Source organism: Carassius auratus, chromosome 8, assembly GCF_003368295.1.
Source record: "Carassius auratus strain Wakin chromosome 8, ASM336829v1, whole genome shotgun sequence".
Taxonomy (NCBI): Eukaryota; Metazoa; Chordata; class Actinopteri; order Cypriniformes; family Cyprinidae; genus Carassius; species Carassius auratus.
The window spans coordinates 24,875,950-24,896,274 of NC_039250.1; the positions used below are offsets into that span (position 1 = coordinate 24,875,950).

Below are 20,325 nucleotides of genomic sequence, written 5' to 3' on the forward strand. Positions count from 1 at the left end.
TGATCGGTTGTTGAGATGTATGTTAGAGTTTGAGGAACAGTGTTTGTAGATGAGGCCCGGTGTGTGGAGGTTGGTGAATCGGTTGTTGAGATGTATGTTAGAGTTTGAGGAACAGTGTTTGTAGATGAGGCCCAGTGTGTGGAGGCTGATCGGTTGTTGAGATGTATGTTAGAGTTTGAGGAACAGTGTTTGTAGATGAGGCCCGGTGCGTGGAGGCTGATCGGTTGTTGAGATGTATGTTAGAGTTTGAGGAACAGTGTTTGTAGATGAGGCCCGGTGCGTGGAGGCTGATCGGTTGTAGAGATGTATGTTAGAGTTTGAGGAACAGTGTTTGTAGATGAGGCCCGGTGCGTGGAGGCTGATCGGTTGTTGAGATGTATGTTAGAGTTTGAGGAACAGTGTTTGTAGATGAGGCCCGGTGTGTGGAGGCTGATCGGTTGTTGAGATGTATGTTAGAGTTTGAGGAACAGTGTTTGTAGATGAGGCCCGGTGCGTGGAGGCTGATCGGTTGTTGAGATGTATGTTAGAGTTTGAGGAACAGTGTTTGTAGATGAGGCCCGGTGCGTGGAGGCTGATCGGTTGTTGAGATGTATGTTAGAGTTTGAGGAACAGTGTTTGTAGATGAGGCCCGGTGTGTGGAGGCTGATCGGTTGTTGAGATGTATGTTAGAGTTTGAGGAACAGTGTTTGTAGATGAGGCCCGGTGCGTGGAGGTTGGTTGTTCGGTTGTTGAGATGTATGTTAGAGTTTGAGGAACAGTGTTTGTAGATGAGGCCCGGTGCGTGGAGGCTGATCGGTTGTTGAGATGTATGTTAGAGTTTGAGGAACAGTGTGTGAACCCTCGCCCTGACCAGTCAGCCATGTTGGCTCATTCTCTGGATATGCTCTGGTGGTTACTATGCAACAACTACATCAAGGTAAACAATAAAGTTTGACTAATTAAAGTATTCAATTCAGACACTTCATGAGATACATTTACAGTATGCTCCTGAATTCAACACTCATCTCCTCAACAGTACCCAGCTAATCCAAATCATAGTAAATATGATCGTTGAATTGAATGCTGAAATGGAACATTTGAATTCCATTGACTTGTATGGAGTTGAGCTGTGAACATGTTTCATCAAGTGCTTTTGACTTCAGTGCAGATTAACACTAAAGACTAAAGCCATGATGGAAATTGACAGTCTGACTGTTCCATTGCTATTCTGGTTGTAATGGGATTCTCTTTTAAGATTCCTCCTACATCCCCCTACTACAGCTTAAATCCTCTGTTCTAATCGCACGCTTGTTCAGCCTCCCAGCTCTCATATCAAACTACAACGAAACTCCCTGATTTATCACTTCACAGCTCCTGAGCTCTTATACCAAACTGTTAATATCCCAATATTCATTCAGCAACACTATACTCCCTAAATTAAACAGCTAAACTTGCCACACCATCATTTAAATAGGTGATATTGTTTAGCAAATTTTCTGTTTAGAAACTAGATTGTTTGGTATATATTCCTTTTATTTTAGTGTATGTAGGCTTTGGAGTATGAGAAGGCGGCTGAGGTGTTGATCCAGGAGTTAAATGAGCAAAACACACTGAGAGTCAATCCATAATCTACTACAACATGCTGAAAAACACTTGGAACGAGACTGGCCAATAACCTACCAAATACAAAAAATCAAAAAGGACCCCAATATACAGCACAGCAACAGTGTTTTTACAACGTACGGTGTTCATATTCATTAATTCTATGGATAGTAGGAGATGTTGTTTAATTAAGATGAGGTCACATTTGCGAAATTTTCTCAATAGCGATGTATGATGCATAGCTTACACTCAAGTTACTTTAAAACCAAGCAGCTTTCTCTTGGTCAGCGTGGTTAATTTGTGACCAACTCAGCCCAAATGTGTGGATTCCTGTTAAAATGACTGGATTGAGCCTGCGAAAATTTGCAGAACAACAGTAAATGTGACCACACTTTTTTTAGTGAGGTAGACTACAGCAAAAGATCAGGGAAGAAGGCCTGTCAACTGTGACGTGAGAAAAATAGACAAGCTGACACCGCTTCACATTCTGGACATTTTTAAAATGTCTTTATTGGTATTATTACGTAATAACACATAACATCAACGTTAGCGTTCTATCACTAGTTATTTCTTGTTTTAAAATATACAACATTGCTTGGTTTTTTGGCATTTAGGTTCCCACTAAAAAAAAAAAAACAAGAGGCAATGAAATGAACATGGAGTCTTCAAAACATTTCCCTTTTCCATAACAGAGAGCTAAGTGTTCATAAGCAGCAACTGTTGTTTTTCATCTTTAGTTAGGCGATGCTAGTTAATTGCCAACTCAAGTCGGAGGGGTATAGTGGTACCTTAACAATCCAATTCAGCATACCTTCATATTGACAAGTGAAAAATCTGATGCTATTGTAGCTCTCAGTTCAGATGCAAGTCATGGGAGTTTGACCTCTCCATTCTGAATTTGCATTTTATTAAGCGTTAGGGCAGAAAATACTTCCTGTTTTGTCCTAGAAGTGGAGGCAGAGCTTGAAAGAGTTTGACAACCATATGGTATGTTATCGCAAACACCAAAAAGTGTAGAGTTTACAGGGACACTTGTTCTTGTGTGGGAAGAGGTGGAGGGTGCAAGTCTCTGGTTGCATGGAATGATGGAACACATCACACATAAGACAGCAAATCACAACGCTTGAGAGGGAGATGTGAGAAGAGTGTGTGTGTGTGTGCATCTCAGGTGGTCAATGGCTGTTCAGTCCAACTCACACCAAAACCCTTTGTCACATCTTTCCCAAGCAAGATTAGCGCTTATAAACAGGTTTTCTTTTTTTCTCAAAAAAAGAAACAAAAAAAATTATAAATTAGGAAAACAAAAGACAATAGAACACTAAATATTATAAAACAAAAAAAGAAAAGATTGCATGTAACCGTCAGGTCTCACAGCATCTGTTTCTTAATATTTTATAATGCTTTGTCCTTTTGTTTATTGATACACATAGGCAGGACTGTCTAGCATGAATGTGTCACGTTTCCAAGGAGAGGAATTTGATCAAGGCTGCTTCCCTGAGTTGACACTAAATTTCAAATCTATATTGAATCTTAAATGTAAATGACTTTTCATCTAAAGTCCGGACTCAAGTTTAATTAATCTAAACTATGACGTCTATCACTGTAAACCATTCTGAGCTGGTATGGATTGTGAGCTTGGTCCACTTTAGGTTTGCTGTTTGGTATCTTTAAGACTCGATGTGAATTTCATTACATGCAAATGTGCTGAAGTTAAGAATTTGTGGATTTTGAGAAACCCAGATAGAAAAAGGGACATGAATAGAGTTGCTTAAGTTTAAATAGAAGAATTAGACTTATGAGAAATGTGTGCTATTACTAGAGTACAACAAATAGATGTCAATTTAGCTCAAGTCAATACAGTTCCTGGTTCTCTTTCAGGTAATCATTGGCTTTTAGACCACTGGGCTGAATTAAGAGCAGATGTAGCACCCATTTGAGTTGACATTTCAGTTTTATTGTTGCAATACAAACAAATCGTTGAAGACAAATAGCTTATTCATCATCAGCGCTTAGTGTTGGCAAATCGTTCAGCCCCTTGTGGTAAAAACATTAGTATTTAAAAGTCTATTTGCTCTATTTCTATGCAACTCACTGTTTAGACTCTAATGTGTGGGAAATTTCCTTTGGGGTGGCAGACATGCAGATTGGCAAGTGGTCATTAGCAGATTTGCGTAGTAGACATTGGAAAAAGTAGCTCAGCAAGTTTTTCCGTTCTCAATATCTTCCATACTATTGATCCGAAAGTTTAAAATGGGGGACTTTTAAAATGGCTGCCTCGTTCACAGAATTACCTGACAGAAGATGCCTGTGAGAATAAAGTTCCTATGGGCCAAATCCTCACTTACACATTACGGAAGGTAATTCAAAATGGGTCCCACATCAGTCATTCAGTTTTACAGACACCAGCAAAGCAAATGAAACCTTTACGCTTGTCTGATCAGCAGTAATTCATTTACTACAGGCAGCCACAGCAACAGACTAAAACAACTCATTCATTCTTTTTAAAAGAGATGGGATGGATGAGAATATTCACAGCTTTCCAGTTTTTGTTCTTGCTGACCCTCTATGGGTCTGTCTATGTGGGCTTTTGAGGGCAGGGAGGAATGTGCCTTTGTATCCTGGTGGGCAGTTGAAATTTGGGTCCATTTTGGTTTCCTCTTTCTCGCCCCACACATTCAATGCATTATACCTTCAGCCAGGCCTTACCACAAAGTTTGTAACAGACAAAATTCATTCATTCTCTCTCTATAATACAGACTTTAATATTTTCTCAAGTGTATGTAAGTATGTGTGTACCCTAACCCACAGTATGTATATCAGAATCCAGTTGATGGAAGCTGAAAGGTTAAATTTGGGAATCATGTCCTGGTAAAACCACTCTACAGTGCATGCACCCTCAAATTACAGTGGCAAACGCATATTCAGCTGCTGCACTACAGCCAGGCAGGAGTGTACACCATCTAGTGCACTTCCAACTGCACTGAATGCCTGTATAATTCTATAGTCTGTGAATGGAGATGAAACATCAGGGGAGCAGCCTCAGATGGGGGTTTACAGGGAGGGTTAGTATGATTACACGTGTGCATCTGAATGAATAATGTCCACTTCAGTATGTGTCGCTCTTTGATGTTTGTGTATATCTGTGTGTGTGTGTGTTTGTGGCTGTAATTCCAGCTCACTCAGTCAACAGTTTTATCTCACTCGCAAGAAGGGAGTTGATATTGTAGGTGGGATCTGCGGTGACAGGAGCGGGGCCTGTTTCGGTTAGATCCGCCTCGCTCTCGCTGGAGGTGGAGCTTGTGCTCATGGCAGAGACGCCGGTAGTGCCAGGCGGGCAGATCTCATTGGGAATACACACCTCTGTGGGGATTATCACCTCGGTCGGGATACAGACCTCAGTCTCGCTGCTGGTCTCGCTGGTGCTGGAGACCACGGAGAGCAGCGACATCTTCCTGCTAAGGCGGCTTGGCAGGAGGGAGAGGGCGTAGTCGGCCACGATGCCCGCCACGTCCATCCCGCAAGCCTGGTCGAATGCTATGAAGCCCACGTTAGCATTGGCCTCGCACACCACGAAGGAACCATCGTTTAGCTGCAGCAGGTCAATTCCACAGACGTCCATCCCCAAAATATTGCACACCTGCACTGCCAGCTGTTTCCCCTGCTCACTGAGTGGGCACATCATTCCCACTCCACCTAGAAAAGAAAAAAAAGTAAGTCTCATTATATATATATATATATATATATATATATAATTTTTTTTTACTGTATATAAACTGTACTAATATAATGAATTTTACATAAAGTCAAACATTTTAGGCGAGGTGAGTGTGCAAATGCGTACCAAGTGAGCAGTTGCTCTGCATGCGTCCGTCGGTAGAGCAGCGCAGCATAGAGCCGATCACTCTCCCTCCGACTAGAACCACTCGCACATCCCGTCCATGACTCTCCTTCACATACTCCTGAAACAGGTATGGGGCGTCATGGCGAATCAGATGACACAGGTCTGAGAGGTGCTGCTTGTCCCGGGCCAGGAACACTGCTTTACCTGTACAGATCAAAAATGTGACGCCATTAAAGACCAACTCTGTCCAAGTGCAAATTTATTAGTAGTGAGGTTTTACCAGTAAAAAATTAAACAAAACTTGACTTGCTCTACAATTCTCAATTCATTTTAGGAACTGCTGAAACAACATGTGTCTTCTGCTACTTCAGGAAGTTATGCAGTATGTAAGTTTCAAAGAGTCACTGCCAAAGGGTCAACTGATGATTAATTTTATCTGCATAGCAACCAAACAGAACAGGAAGAACCTTTAACAGACTAGGGTTAAATGCATGAACCTTCATGTGATGACAATCACATAAATTAGGGTCAAATTCATCCCTTTCACATAATAAGAAATACACAGCCAGGTGTAGCAGCATGTTTTTGGACATGCAGAATGTCCTACTTGTTTTCAGTGAACAAAAGGAAGAAGAGAAATAAATAATTGCCATCTAACAGATTCAACAAGATGCTAAAGACACTAAATGCAGGGAGAGCAACCAGGGGTTAAGTGTCTCGCTCAAGGCTACAAAGGTGATACAGCAGGGCCATGGACTCTCCAGATGTTTAACTATCCGGCTGCTACTACCCCACCCAATTCCCCATGGGTCCGAAGAAACCTTTAAAAAAAAAATATTCACAGCATGACAAAGGTCAACATTGTGTGCAATGTTTTATTTCCATCTGTAGTTCATCGATCTGATAACCTTTTTAACAAAGGTTTGACTGAAATGTGTGCGCACAAGTCCTGCTTTACATAACCAGTGTTCCCATACCTTTAACCAATAATTTCCATGACTTTCCCAGTTTATGGTCACTACTAGATATGGATTTAAAAAAGATAAGAGAGAGACGAGGGAAAAATTTATTTCTAGCCTATCAAGGTTTAAGAAAGAAAACATTGAACTAGAAAAAAAACCCTGAAACATTCACTAAGTGAAATTATTAGTGACTATTACGGTAATAAAATTGAATGTGAATTGTGATACTATTTTAGTTATCCATTAATAGATTTGTAACAATAAAAATACAAATTAATATTCTATTGTAAATTAACAGGACAATAAATTCCATTGTAATTGTATTAAACAATTTTCAGGTTCCACAAGTTCAAGTCATGATGCAATGCACAATTTCACAACTCCACAGATCGGCACATGCATGAACCTGCAGAATTCTGAACCGGCATGCACAGCTTGATTGAGCTGATTTGGGAGAATCTTTTAGCACAAAAATAAAATATTAATACTGTAATTAATACATTACATCATGAGGTAATGACATTGTTCAATCATTTTCTTCACGTTTGGCCGCTGGTCTTGGAATCAAAGCAAGTTCTAATACGACTGAGTTCTTTCAGAGCCTTTTGTGTGATTCTGCAAGATTGCAGCAACTACCATTAAAAAAAAAAAGCAGTTGAAAAGAAAATGATGCTTTCAGCACACACACCTTAAATGTGCTTGAAAAAACAGTGCAGGACAAAATGCCTTATGTGCACTGTGAGAGAGAAAGAAAGACTACCTTTTGTTTTACCTTTTTTTTTAAGGTAAAAGATGATTCTAAGTAGGGGTTGAATGACTTCAGAAGTTTATGTGATTAAAGCGGAGTTGACATCAACTTGTTGCTGATTAAAAGTAATTATACGAACAAATAAGCCTGAACCTGTAGCTGAGACTCAAACAGCTTGTGCACAGTTATGGCATATGACACAGCACTGCACACATGGCTACTGCTCCCATGACAGCTCATTTTTAACAAAGCTTTTGTCTTTGGGTTATTATATTTCTCACAAATTTCTGCTTGTTCAAAATCAGATATTAGTGAGAGCGATTGTCTGTAGGGCTGCAACAAACCATTATTTTGATAATTGATTAATCTAACGATTATTAGACCGATTAGTCAACTAACCATTGCTTATTCAACTTGTAATAATTAGACATTTATTGATTATTCAGCTTTTATCATTTGTTAAAATATACCAATTCTAACAAATAAATTAAGGTAATACTTCAGCTATTATGTAATTACAATTAATTTATACAAATAAATATATTTGGTACACAAAATGAGATGAGAGAGAGAGAAACACTGCAATTTCGTAAACATAGTTGCCTAATGTATTTGTTGGTCAGAGTGATCTCTGGTTGCAGGTTGGAGATAAGACACCATTTTTGTTATCTGTCAGTTTCCTATTTTTGTTTCCGCCTGTTAAAACAAATATCATACCAGGGCTGTACATTGCCTTTTTTGTTATAGATATTGAATGTTTTTACATTAATACTCTGTATTTTTATAGATTAATATAACTAATTTTGATTATGATGATTATTATTATTTAAAAAAGAAAAGAATATTACTTTTGTAATATTTTGTAATAACACTTTCACTAGAATATACAAAACGGAATATTCAAGAATAAATATATTAATAAATCTAGCTGCAAAAAAAATAATAATAATAAATAAAGTACTCTTCTCTACCCTGGAGAAAAACGTACAGATTTGCAAATGTTTACCTCAAAGTTCTTAATTATTTTTACCCACATTAGGGTTTCGTGAGCAGTAGTGAGAAATCAATGCATTTTCTTTTTCATTCATACTCCTAGCCAGAGGGCACCCTAGCTCAGAAACTCCAGGAGTGAGACTCCCTAATGATGCTCCAGGAAATCCCTTATATGAAGAAAATAAGAAATTTAGTCTACTAGTCGATGCAACCCACTGATCTATAATAGAGAACTGGACTGCTCATGATGTCATGAAAGTGAAGCCGCCATGCCACCATATTGGTATCCCCCAATATTCCAATACAAACCATTGAATTAATAGTAAATCGTATCAATTTAATTAGAAAACATAACCTAAAAAGTCCGTGTTTTTAAATCTGAAGTATCCCTGTTCATTATTACAATGCAAACACCCTAGGCAGGTTTTTCTTTTATGTTCGTTAGGGCTATGCAATTAATCACATACGATTGTCACACACATCTCATCAGTGAAGCAAGTCCCGTTATTAGCAATAAATCTCCATCATCTGCTTTCAGATGGAGTGGAACTTACTACACAGAGCCATAGTTCACTGACAAGTTACACAATATCACGTTCAGAATCAAAGGTGATTTGATCTGCGGTACTGATCACGATATTGCCTAATTGTCAGTGAAAAGCAGGTGATGGAGATTTACTGCTAATCATGGGACCGACTTTACGGACAAGATTACATGATAAATCGCATGCGATTAACTGCACAGCCCTAAATGTTGGGAATTTTACCCGCTTATTAAATAGTTACGTTACAGTAGTGAACATCAGATGAACATGATTAACACCAGATGGACACAACCTCAAGATACATACACACACACACACACACACACACACACATATATACACATAACTATAAAAACATACAAATATTATTTGTATAACAGTTATACATAGTCTTACTGCAAATGTTTCAACAATGATTTCGTTAACAGCATTCATCTTAAAGCAGGTTATGATTTAAATGGTGGTTAAATGATTGATTTAGCATATACATGCTAGTAAACATATGCACAATCTTGGAGAGTCTGAAATAGATACTGCTCAATCATGACATTAAAAATATACCCATCCATTTATTCGGAGAAATAAATGACTACATACAGTACAGACTTAAAGACATGAAGCTTTATTTGCAAGATAAGCGTTTCAGTTCAGTACAACAAAGCAATAAAGTAACAAGAGGCTATTGTATTATTCATTGTAAATTCAAATCAATTTCTGATATCAATACATTTATGTTAAATAATTCCTGAATAATTACATATTTAAAGAATTTGGCTGTATTTGGTGTTCAATCAGTTAACGTAACATTACCGGTGTCAGCAGTGCGCAGCAGACACACCCACCTTAATGATTTACATATATCTAAAATGTATATATAAAAAGACCATAAACATTGCCGATAACATCTGAAGTAAAAATTAATTTACATACGCCTAACATAAAAACTAACCCCGTTTGACTGATTTGCTTCAAATCAGGTGATTTTAGGTCAATCTTCTAGTAAGATAGTAAGATGGCGGATCGAACACTTCCGGTGGCTTCACTGCTTGTCGGCAGTTTAGAACGCAAGAGCGATCCAGTCATTATATATAGATCAGTGGTGCAACCCCTATTTCTAAGCTGCTTGAGTTTTTTGTTTTTTTTTGGAGAGATCATGCGTGCTGTATAACTTTGTAAAGTTGAGGTTTGTCAGCATGCAGATCTGAAGTCTAACTTGGTATGTTATTTTCAGTTCCCAAAGGACCCATTATATACACGGCTGTTCTAGAAACAGTGATTTACCTCGGTGTCCACGAGCGTTCTTCACCACCACAGGGTAACCCAGTGGCTCGGCTTCATCGATCATCTTGCGGAAGTTATCGTGTCCTCCTGGAGAGACACAGACGCACACAGATGTTGGTTAGTGAATATGTAATGAATGTAATTAAAAGCGAGATTTAATTTGAGTGAGAGATTCCTGAGCAAGATGCAAACGGCTCTAATGAAACAAGCAACACTGAGACATTCAATATCCACATGAGAAGGACTGCAAGACTGACAGATTTTTTTGCTATGCACAATGTTTCCTGGACCGTATCCTGTCCAACTACGCGGCCAGTTTTTCAAGGTTAATGGCCTGAAGATGTTTTAGGAGAAACATGACGGCCAAGTCTGTAACGTTGTAACACTTTATAAAAGCTTCCATCATTATCTAGCTTAATACTTTTACAGTAAATTTGATATCTCTGTAATAAGTAACATTTCCATTAATTGACAAATGACAGTTCATAGCCAGAGTTCAGTAGATCTGTTAAGTTAAATGTCATTTAATCAAGTCTATGACTTGAAAGACTTGATCTGAACAAAACTGCCTACAAGCTAAAGATGTTTAAAGGGGAAAATATATAGGTTTAATGGTTTTCTACTTTGTATTTATATTCAAAATACTAGACAACAAAATTAACTGGTTAGTATTTGGTAAATGACTAACTATTTTCATTTAACGCAACAAGTTTAAACAAACAGAAGCCTATAGAAAGAGTACAAGGAGAAGAGAAAGAGAATGTGTGATGGAGTGGGTGGAAATATAATTTAAGCTCAAACCCAAACCACATAAGTATAACTTCTGGATGTTTCTGTACCTTCTACATGCGGAAATATAAATATTCTTCATGCTTGTGAAGAGAAGATTCTTTGGGATGCAGAATGTGTTTGAGCAGATGAACTAGCGTTCAAGGTGAAAGAGAGAAATGCAGGGTATGTCAGACCAGCTCTGCCAGGGACACGTCACTAAAGCAGCTGTAACTGCTGTTATACACCCCCTCCCCTTTTCCACTCTCTCACTTTCTCTGGATTTTTATTTTGCTTTTCTTTAGCTAGTCATGAGGGCTTCCAATTTCATTCTTTAAACAGTAGACTGTCACATGAACAGCCGTTGTCTGTAAGAATGAATGACCCCCCCCAGGTAAAATTGTGAAATATTACTACTATTTAAAACAACTGTTTTCCATTTTAAATAAAATGATGCTAAAAATTATATATAATGTTTTTAATCAATTTAATGCATCTTTGATCAATAAAAGCATTTGTTTCTTTTAAAAATAATTACTGCGCCAAAAGTAGTGTGTTTTAAAACATTTTAGTGCGTTAAAAAATATGTTATATATATTGGCAAGAATTTCAAATGCCAGTGCATCTTTGTGTAAAACACGAAAACCATTTCTTTATTACAGATTGGGGATCAGCGTGTTTCAGAGATAAAGATGATCTCTCACCGTAGGAGTACGTGTCTGGCAGAGGCACTCCATGCCCGGCGAGCTCTTGGAAGGTCCAGAACTTGTTGACACAGTTGAGGATGGCCTGAGGCCGGTTGACCAGACGACAGCCCATCTTCTCCAGGTGACGCAGAACGGTGATGTCACTGTCCGACTGGACCCATGGGGTTGGAACGCGCACCACAGCAACTTGCGGGTATGAGGTAACGATTTCCTGCTCAACCCGCAGACCTGAAAGAGAGAGAAAGAAAGGGAAGATAAATCACAATGCTGCAGTACAGTGCAGTGCAGTTTGGCCGGCACAGTATTGTGTGAAAAGATTACACTCATGTATCTGGGCAACCAATGAGAGCCAGACTTTCATTTGGATGCGTTGCCCTTTTCTCTCCCTCCCTCTCTCACAAACACTCAGTATGACAAATGAGCTGGCCTTGGTTTAACAAACAACACACACGACAGCATCTCTGCAATACTAAATAGCTGATCTCCTTCTGAGAGCAATTACACAACACTGCAGAAGGTCGCTCGCTTGCTTGCCTGGCCTCGCTACTGCGACGTTCATGCTGACCCACTAACCCAGTTTGCACTGCTTTCAGTTAAGATGCCACTTAGGTTTTATGCTCACTTAACACCAGCCTTCACTTAGCAAAATCTAAAATCGGTTTTAAAACCGGCACTCATTGGATTTGACTCCACAAATAATGTGTTTCAACTGTGATTATAAATACAAGAGCAATCAAACTTTCATAGAAATTACATATGTCATTTTGTTGTTTGGACGGAAAAAAAACCCCCACATAAACAGCAGATGACGACAAGAAAGGATTTCAGAGATTACATAAAGGCAAGCATGTTTGAGCATTCAGGAGACAACAGGAAATGTAAAAGAGGATATAAAAGGAGGCATGAGAGAGCAAGAGAGAGACAAAACATGAATGAGTCACAGAATTTCTCATCTCTCCAGTTTCTCCGCCATCTTAGGATGGAGCAACACACACAAACCACGACTCAGCATCTTCACTAGCAACTGCTACATCAGCACTCCCTCTTCCTCTCATGGATCAAAGCAGATGGGACTCGAATGAATGCAGTTAAAGCATAAAACGGGACTATACAGGCATAAAGAGACCAATATTTAAGTATATAACATTATTTAATGTATACTGACTGAATAAACAGGCATTTGCTTAGAATTTCCTATATATTTTAGCTCTGTTCTGTTCCCTATCAAGGCATTACCCTAGACATCATAGAACCTCATTAGTTACTTTGCACGCTACACAAATAGCACTCACATATCGGATACTCGCAATGAATCATGATTGATTTTTAATAGAATTGTACTTTAGCATACTGCTAACCTAAAATTCATTTCTAATTAAACTATGGAATACAGACATATTTATAAATGTTATACAATTTAAAATAAATAAAAAATATTATAAAATATAAATTAATCTTGTGATACAAAGCTGGATTTTCAGCAGGAATTACTTCAGTGTCACATGATCTTTCCGAAATCATTCTAATAGGCTGATTCGGTGCTCAAGAAACATTTCTTAATGTCGAATTAAACTATATTTTTGTAAACCATGGTTTACAGTATTCTTGTGAACAAAGTTAAAAACAACAGCATTTAAAATAAAAAAAGCTTTGTAATGTAAAAGTTGCTTTAGATCAACTTTGCACATCTTTAGTTCAAACTTCTGAATGGTAGCGTATAATTGACATTTCTCTTACCATATTGGATGGTGTCAGTGGCTCACACTAGGTTCTGAAACTGCACAAAATTCACACTCAGCATTTCAAAACACTGATTAACAATAATAATATTTTTTCTTATTCGTTTCGTTCATGCTAATTCATTGACTTTCTAATGTTTTAACCTCAACCTGAAACAGCTGTTCATTATATATAGGCCAACTGTTACCAAAAAGGTACACAGATCAGGCGTTCATACCGGTCTGACTAGTTTCCGGAGGAAATGACACTCACTGCGGCAACAAGAAATCAGCCCTCAAGCACTTGTAAGTGTACACATTTTTATTTGCTTATCTTTCATGTGGGTGTTAAATTAAAACAATCAAGTTTTTTTCCTGCCTGAGGCTCAATAGGTAAATGTATCCACAGACCCAGAATTCATAGCACACATGCCATCTACTTCCTTCACTTCCCCTTCTGTCAGTTCTGCGGCAACTGTCTCACTGTGGGTTAAGAAACACGAATGATTCTCACACTTACACCAAATCCAGAGCATGTGATAATTTCAGCCAGGGTAACCTACTGTGTTAAGCAAATTATAGACACAGGTTTAACCTACTTCAGAAGTGTGCTTTGAGGGTGAGGAGCTGGTATTAGATACACATAGATAAACAGACAATATAAACAAGACAAGGAACCCCATTTAACAAACACCACAGGTAAAAGCACAATACCACACAATTACTCAATATAAACCTCGGCTACAAAAAATGCGGGGTTGGTACAATTTAATGCTACAATTTAACACCCCCACATACTAACCAAGCCTGCTTTTGTTTGCTAAAAATAGAGTACGTCATTTGAAATGCTATAAAAGGAACTGTTTGCTATTTGAATCCATTTTAAAAGTAAATTGATTTCTGTGATGGCAAAGCTGAATTACTTATGTTTATTGTCACATGATCCTTCATAAATCATTCTAATATGCTGACTTGGTGCGAAGGAAATATTATTATCATCATAATCAAGTGTTAAAATTTGTTGTGCTGCTTAATATTTTGTGGAGACAGGGATACTTTTAAGATTCAACTGAATAGAAAGTTAAAAATCTTGGAACTTTAGTCAACTTTGGTCAATTGGAATAAAAGTATTTATATCTTACTGACTCTAAACATCTGAACAGTAGTAGAACTCAGTTTGTTTTACTTAATTGCCCCCCTATTAGCGAATGTAAAGCCATCTTGCATAATTACACATTTCTAATCTCATTCATCCCAAAAAAACCAAGGCTATTCATTCATAAACTAGACCAACATAAACAGCATATTAACATGTATATTCATATTAACACATACAATCCAATCGGTGTGCATTAAGGGCTAGAACTGGCATTCATTCCTTTATGACTACACTAATGTGTAATACAACACAGAAATCCTGTATTCAGTACTGAAAATCAGTGAATTGGCACACTAGTGTCATCCAACACCGAGGATCCTAACCCAAGTAAACTGCCTTCCGCATTTGTTTATGAACATGCATTTTGTTTTTTCCTAGTTGAGAATCAAAGAGGAACTACCTCAATCTTAATGCACCACCCGTGCTACTCCTCTTCATCCTCCTTTTATTTATATAAATGAAATGTCTTGGGAAGTGGTTAATTAAATCGTTCCAGTCTAAAGTTTCACTTCCCACCAACTAAAGTCCAATATAGTCACATGTGTGCATGCAATATCTGCATATTTTTTTCTGCATGCTTGGAGTTTGTGCATGTGTGAGACTTTGCATCTATTGGAGGAATGGACACTTGACATCAAAAAGTAACACATACACACTTCTCTCACACCATCAATGAAGTGAAAAATCTGTGTCTTGAACCCCAATTACCCATTGATTGTTTGATTGCTGCATGTGGTGCAACACACACAGCAGGTGATGAGATAAGCGTACACACTCTTGCAGCGCCTGTCAACAGGTTCACTAATAGATTTGCACCATCTTTCAATTAAATGAGACCTGTTCAGGAATTGTGATTTAAGACACTGGTCTCTAACTGCAGTGGTATTACTGACACAAGAGATCACGATCAAGTGTTGGCCTACTCCGTTCCATGTGTCTCACGTTGATGATGTAACTCAGAAGAATGTCAGGATCTCTGGGGGTTTAAATCCCAAAGCTGACCCACGGTCAACCACCTCTTAATCTGACCAAGACAGGATCCAGGCCAGCAGATTAAACAAACACACAGACAAATATGACATGCCAACAACCTGCACCAGTCGTGCTGCTATCATGCTCTCCAGACAGCCGTCTACCTTTGCATTAAAGTAGGTCAATGTGGTCTTAGTTCCACTCTCCTTCAATTATCTTGTCTGTTCGGGACTTCCTGTTAGACTAGATGTCCTTCATGTTGCAAAAACAACACTAAACTTAAAGTAACTGATTCAAAACATTGCTGCATTGGTGCATAGCCACTCCCTTTACCTCAGGTCTATGCAAAATGCACTATGTCCCAGTCCCCATCTGCTGCCCCTAAAAGAAATGCTGTCACCTCAAGGCAAAACAGCCCCACCCACCCACAATGGCAACACTGGTGTCAATGACTCAGATCATTGTCTTATGAAACACTTTGCAACTGGCTGTTAGCTGGTTATTAAAGGGACAGTTGAAATGAAAAAAAAAAAAACCTATATCTTGCTGGCAAGATGTTAAGCAGAATGACCGACTCCGTCACCATTCACTCGCTTTGCATGGAAAGAAAGATGCAATTAAAGTGAATGGTGACTCAGGCTGCCAGACTCTAACATTCTGCCTAACATCTCCTTTGGTAGGCCACTGAGGAAAATCTGCTCGGGACAACATATGGGTGATTAAATGAAAGATGTGTTTGTGAAATGGTCATTTAATTTATACAGCACCACCACATGAATTTTATTCATATCCAAATGTTAGTGAGTTCTACACGCTACAAATTCACACACTTGGTTATAAATTGGCCTGAAATCATCTTTGGTATAGAAGCCATTGTCTCAGATGTTGAAGTGGTTAAGTATATAAGTTGCTATAAAGCTACACTGGTAAAACAACAGAGTAATCCATGACTAAGAGGATTCAATATAGGTTTGTATATCTTTAAGAATCCAGTATAACGTTCTCAAGTTCATTAGACTGTATCTGTATCTTCAGTATGGCTACCAAACCGTGATGATATTACATAAATACCGTTTAAACGACGGTACAGACATCCTCCGATTGGATTAAACGTTTTAAAAATCGTATTTCAACCTAGGTTTGCACGTGACGAAACGATTATTTCATCTTAAGCCCTTTGTAACGTTATGTGGAACCTCGCGGCAATGCGTCATAACGTCTCAGTTTAATTAATTGGACCAAAGCTTGCCCATTTAATATAAACATACAAGAAAGAGCAAAGAAAATAACGTCATTATAAAGAGTAGAACCTTAATATCGCGGGTCTTTGTGAACGTCGCGCCATCTGCGCTCAAGGCTTTATGTGTTGATAATGAACGCGCTCGCGCCACACACTCGTGACTGTCCGCTCATTCGCGCGCACATGGTGCAACAATAAACGCTGATACGAAAACATTCACGTCAGTATTTAAATACCAAATATTAAATATAAGATTACAACAATTTCTCAACTATTTTAAACGTCGTCCCATTCATCGGCTAGATTGTGGTGGCGGACTGGTTGAAAGTGGGTTAGGTGGTCACCCACACGCACATTTAACGTTACACAAAACACTCTTACGGTGATGTACATCCGCTCAATACGAGCGCGCTAAACATCCACACTAACCAGTTATTTAGCCAACTCAACAGTTTAAGCAAAAACAATTTTCGTGCTCGTACAGAAGAAATGTGTATGTAACGTTACATTACGTGTGTGTGTGCGGTTTTTACCGAGCTGTCCATCCGTGATGGTCAAGACGATCTCATCCATGAGAAGATAGCGGAATTCAACATCGTCCTCGGCGCAGCGCTCCTTCAGAGCTCGCAGGATCTGGACCTGCGGGTACTCCTGGCAGATCCGCCGGTCTGTGACAAACCACACTCGGGAGCACATGTTTTGGAGCTCGGAGTGCGGAACTTCGTTAGCTTGCAACAGGGACACGAAGCTGAAGCTACACAAAGAGCCGCGGCACGGTTTTATTTTTTTAAATCCGAGGTAACGTTAATCTGGTCTAACCAGAACCAAAATCAAGCAGCGACACCTCAAATCGATTTTTTAACGACTACGCGGTGAGACTACGGGTTTGCCTCCCAAATAACCGAAATATGACAACCCGCTCCCCCACTGAGGGGCAACAGCAACTGTTCCCCCCCAACTAGGGCTAACAAAAGCCTCGCTGCCTAACTCTGGTCCTAACACTCCCTACGATTCAGAGTCCAACTGTAAAAACTAAAAAATCGCGACAAAATGGAGAGAGAGAGAGAGAGGGCGGATGAGAAGCTGGATGTTGTGACGAGTGATGCCCTTCTGATCTCCGGCGCTTGCGCTGCTCTCAGCCCTACGCCTCGGCTCTCCCAGCACGCGCTTTGCGTTTACATCTCCTTTCCCTCGCGCTCATGCACGGCCCGCTCCAGCCAATGATCAAGAAGGGCTCGAACTCAGATCGACCAATCGCAGGACAGAGTCCCCACTGCCAACCAATAAGAAGCGATTACAAGAGGAGGCTCGAGAAGGCCGCGGGAGCCAATGGGAGATGTTAGAGGAGCGAGGCAGAGGGGAGGGGCGACTTGTGCAGGGTGCGCGCCCGCTCGATCTCGTTCTCTGCTAAGGTTTTTTTTTTTGTTAGTGTGAGCGCGTGGCAGGAATTTCAGCGAGCGAGAGGGGAGGGAGTCTCCAAGAGCGCGCGCTGCTGCCCCCGAACCGGTTCAGACCGGGCTTGGGGAGGTTTGGTTTGGTTTAGTTTGGATACCAACGCCTCTCGCTCATGCTACGTGTTGAAACGTTAAAAAAAAGAAACGGTTGAGAGAAGAATCCCCCACCCGAAGGAGGTGGGGAGCGAGTGCGTCTGCAAGAGCATCCTTGCTCTTTTGTGTAGCTCAACCAGCGTTTTCTTACTGTCTTGACAACCACATAACAACAATACACTAAATATTCTTTTTTTTTGGAAAGGCACGTGCCTGATATGGATAGCTTATCGTCAGTCTGTACATTTGAGTCAATATACTATTATGTCCCAGAGAAACGTTCGTAGTTTGTTTGATTTCTTTTGTGGTTTTAATGACAGATAAATCGGCTATTTACATGATGAGTCAGGGATGCGGAACCTTTACTATTGTCATGCGAAATCAAACCACGATAAATGACCCACTTCGGCTTTGTTTACACCCAGAGAGGGAGGGGCAAGGGAAGGCTGAAAGAGCAGGCTGCTTTAGATGCAGACATTACTGAACCTGCAAGTAAATAAAGGGTTTTCAAAAAGCAGCCATCTCAATGAAAGTGCTAAATTCGTTTGAAATATGATCTGTAACGTTCACAGAAATACCACGATGCAGTAAATCCTCCTTTCAACCTAAAGGAGTGTCGGTCCAGCCTTATCTTTAGCTAACACCGTCCATCAATCTCCAGCGCCAAACATCTTAACCAATCAGCTTTCAAGAAATGTTTTCAGGGCGGATCATTTATGGTGTGATACTCGTTATTTATTTATTTTCTATCGAAACTGACAAAATAGCAATGTTTATGAAACTACGACCTCCTATTTTCCCAAAGTGCTTTAATATGACGGGCATATTAAATCAAATGTATCGCAAATACATTACTTCTACAAAATAAAGACTAGAAGACACCGGTGATGTGGGCGACGGAGATGTAAATTTCGTTGTGATGCAATCTTGAGTCGATGCTGCCACCCAGTGGTTATTATTGGTATAACATCAACACATGCTTACAACACTGAGATTTTTGATTAAGCGTTGATTATCATCCTTATGTAAAATATATAGCATAATAAATATACATTTTGGATTTTTTTTTGTTCATTCTTCTAAGTAAACAATAAACACTCCCATTTACAAAATATATTTAAATAAAAACTCAGCCCCTCCTCTGTCATCTCACATCTGTTTAATTTAATCTTTTAAACTTCATATTATAACAAACATATATTTAGGATGGCTAGAGTAGAACTTAAAATATGATATGCTAACGTAAAGTTTATGACCTTATTTTGAGTAATGGTGGACTGAACTAGTAACGGAGAGTGCGGGGATACTTAAGTCACAGTTCTAGTTTTGCATAGCAGTCTATTAAATGAGTTAAAAAAGACAAAATAGATTTTAGTCCGATTTAGAAATATAACATGCATTGTCTTAATATTCAGTTTGTTTTAATGAGGCTTGTGAGAGCTGTTAGAATCTGAAATATCAATTTCATGATGCATAATTGTTTGGGTAGGATTAAAAAATACTGATATGTTTTAGATGCTTCTTACTTAGTGTCTGTTCTTTGGCTTGCCCTCATTTCTTCTTTTTTTTTTTTACTTTTGTGTGGCATCATGCTATTAGACAATGAAAGCGAAACACATTCATCAAATGAACTTTAAAACAGAGCAATTTATTAAATCATTCAAGAACAACGTTTCTAAAGTATACATATTCAACTCAACCCTTGAGATGTTAAACATTATTTTACCATTTCCGAGTCTGCACAAACATTTCACATTAAAGAGACTTCTGAAACCCTTCAAGCCTGCAAACTATTTTGGGTCAAGAATATGAATGCCACAAAACAATGGAGATGTGAAATGGGTAATGACTAAATAGAGTCCAGATTTCTCTCCAGAGTTCTGATATCAGTAATGTAAACGTCTCAAATGGGCATGCTTTGGTAACATTTTCGCTCACAATAATCAATCATTGTGTAAACAATTCGGGGTTCATTTGAGCTTTAATTAACTTTTGACCCTTGTTATAAAACATTACAGTTGACCTAATTTAAAAACAAGTCTTCTAATTAAAATAAATATTATTCTGTAACTTTGCATCTATTCTTCATAATGATTTACATATCATTGGCCCTTCCAGGCCTTTTGTTTAGTATAAGTATAGTATATATAGTATATATATATATAGTATAGTAATACCATGTTTACCATCAGAATCTTCACTCAGCAGGACACAAATTTGTGCAAATTTAACAACTGTCTTCAGGGGCACATTTCCAAATCTA

At 38.8% G+C, this 20,325-nt stretch overlaps 1 protein-coding gene across 1 annotated transcript; it reads right to left on the bottom strand.

The window, feature by feature from the left end:
• Positions 1–452: 452 nt before the first annotated feature.
• Positions 453–17,709, bottom strand: LOC113107768 (beta-citrylglutamate synthase B-like). Its single transcript, XM_026270468.1, has 5 exons — positions 17,049–17,709; positions 11,424–11,654; positions 9,952–10,038; positions 5,423–5,626; positions 453–5,274 (listed from the first exon to the last, which is right to left on the bottom strand). The coding sequence occupies exons 1-5, from the start codon at positions 17,209–17,211 to the stop codon at positions 4,757–4,759; spliced, it is 1,203 nt and encodes a 400-aa protein (XP_026126253.1). The 5' UTR covers positions 17,212–17,709; the 3' UTR covers positions 453–4,756.
• Between the last annotated feature and the right edge of the window lie 2,616 nt (positions 17,710–20,325).

Excerpts from the sequence above, each read along its gene's own strand:
- LOC113107768 (XM_026270468.1), bottom strand. The coding sequence starts at position 17,211 with ATGTGCTCCCGAGTGTGGTTTGTCACAGACCGGCGGATCTGCCAGGAG. Across the intron at positions 11,655-17,048 it reads CATCACGGATGGACAGCTCG|GTCTGCGGGTTGAGCAGGAA; the intron begins GTAAAAACCGCA and ends TCTCTCTTTCAG. Across the intron at positions 5,627-9,951 it reads GAACGCTCGTGGACACCGAG|GTAAAGCAGTGTTCCTGGCC; the intron begins GTAAATCACTGT and ends TGATCTGTACAG.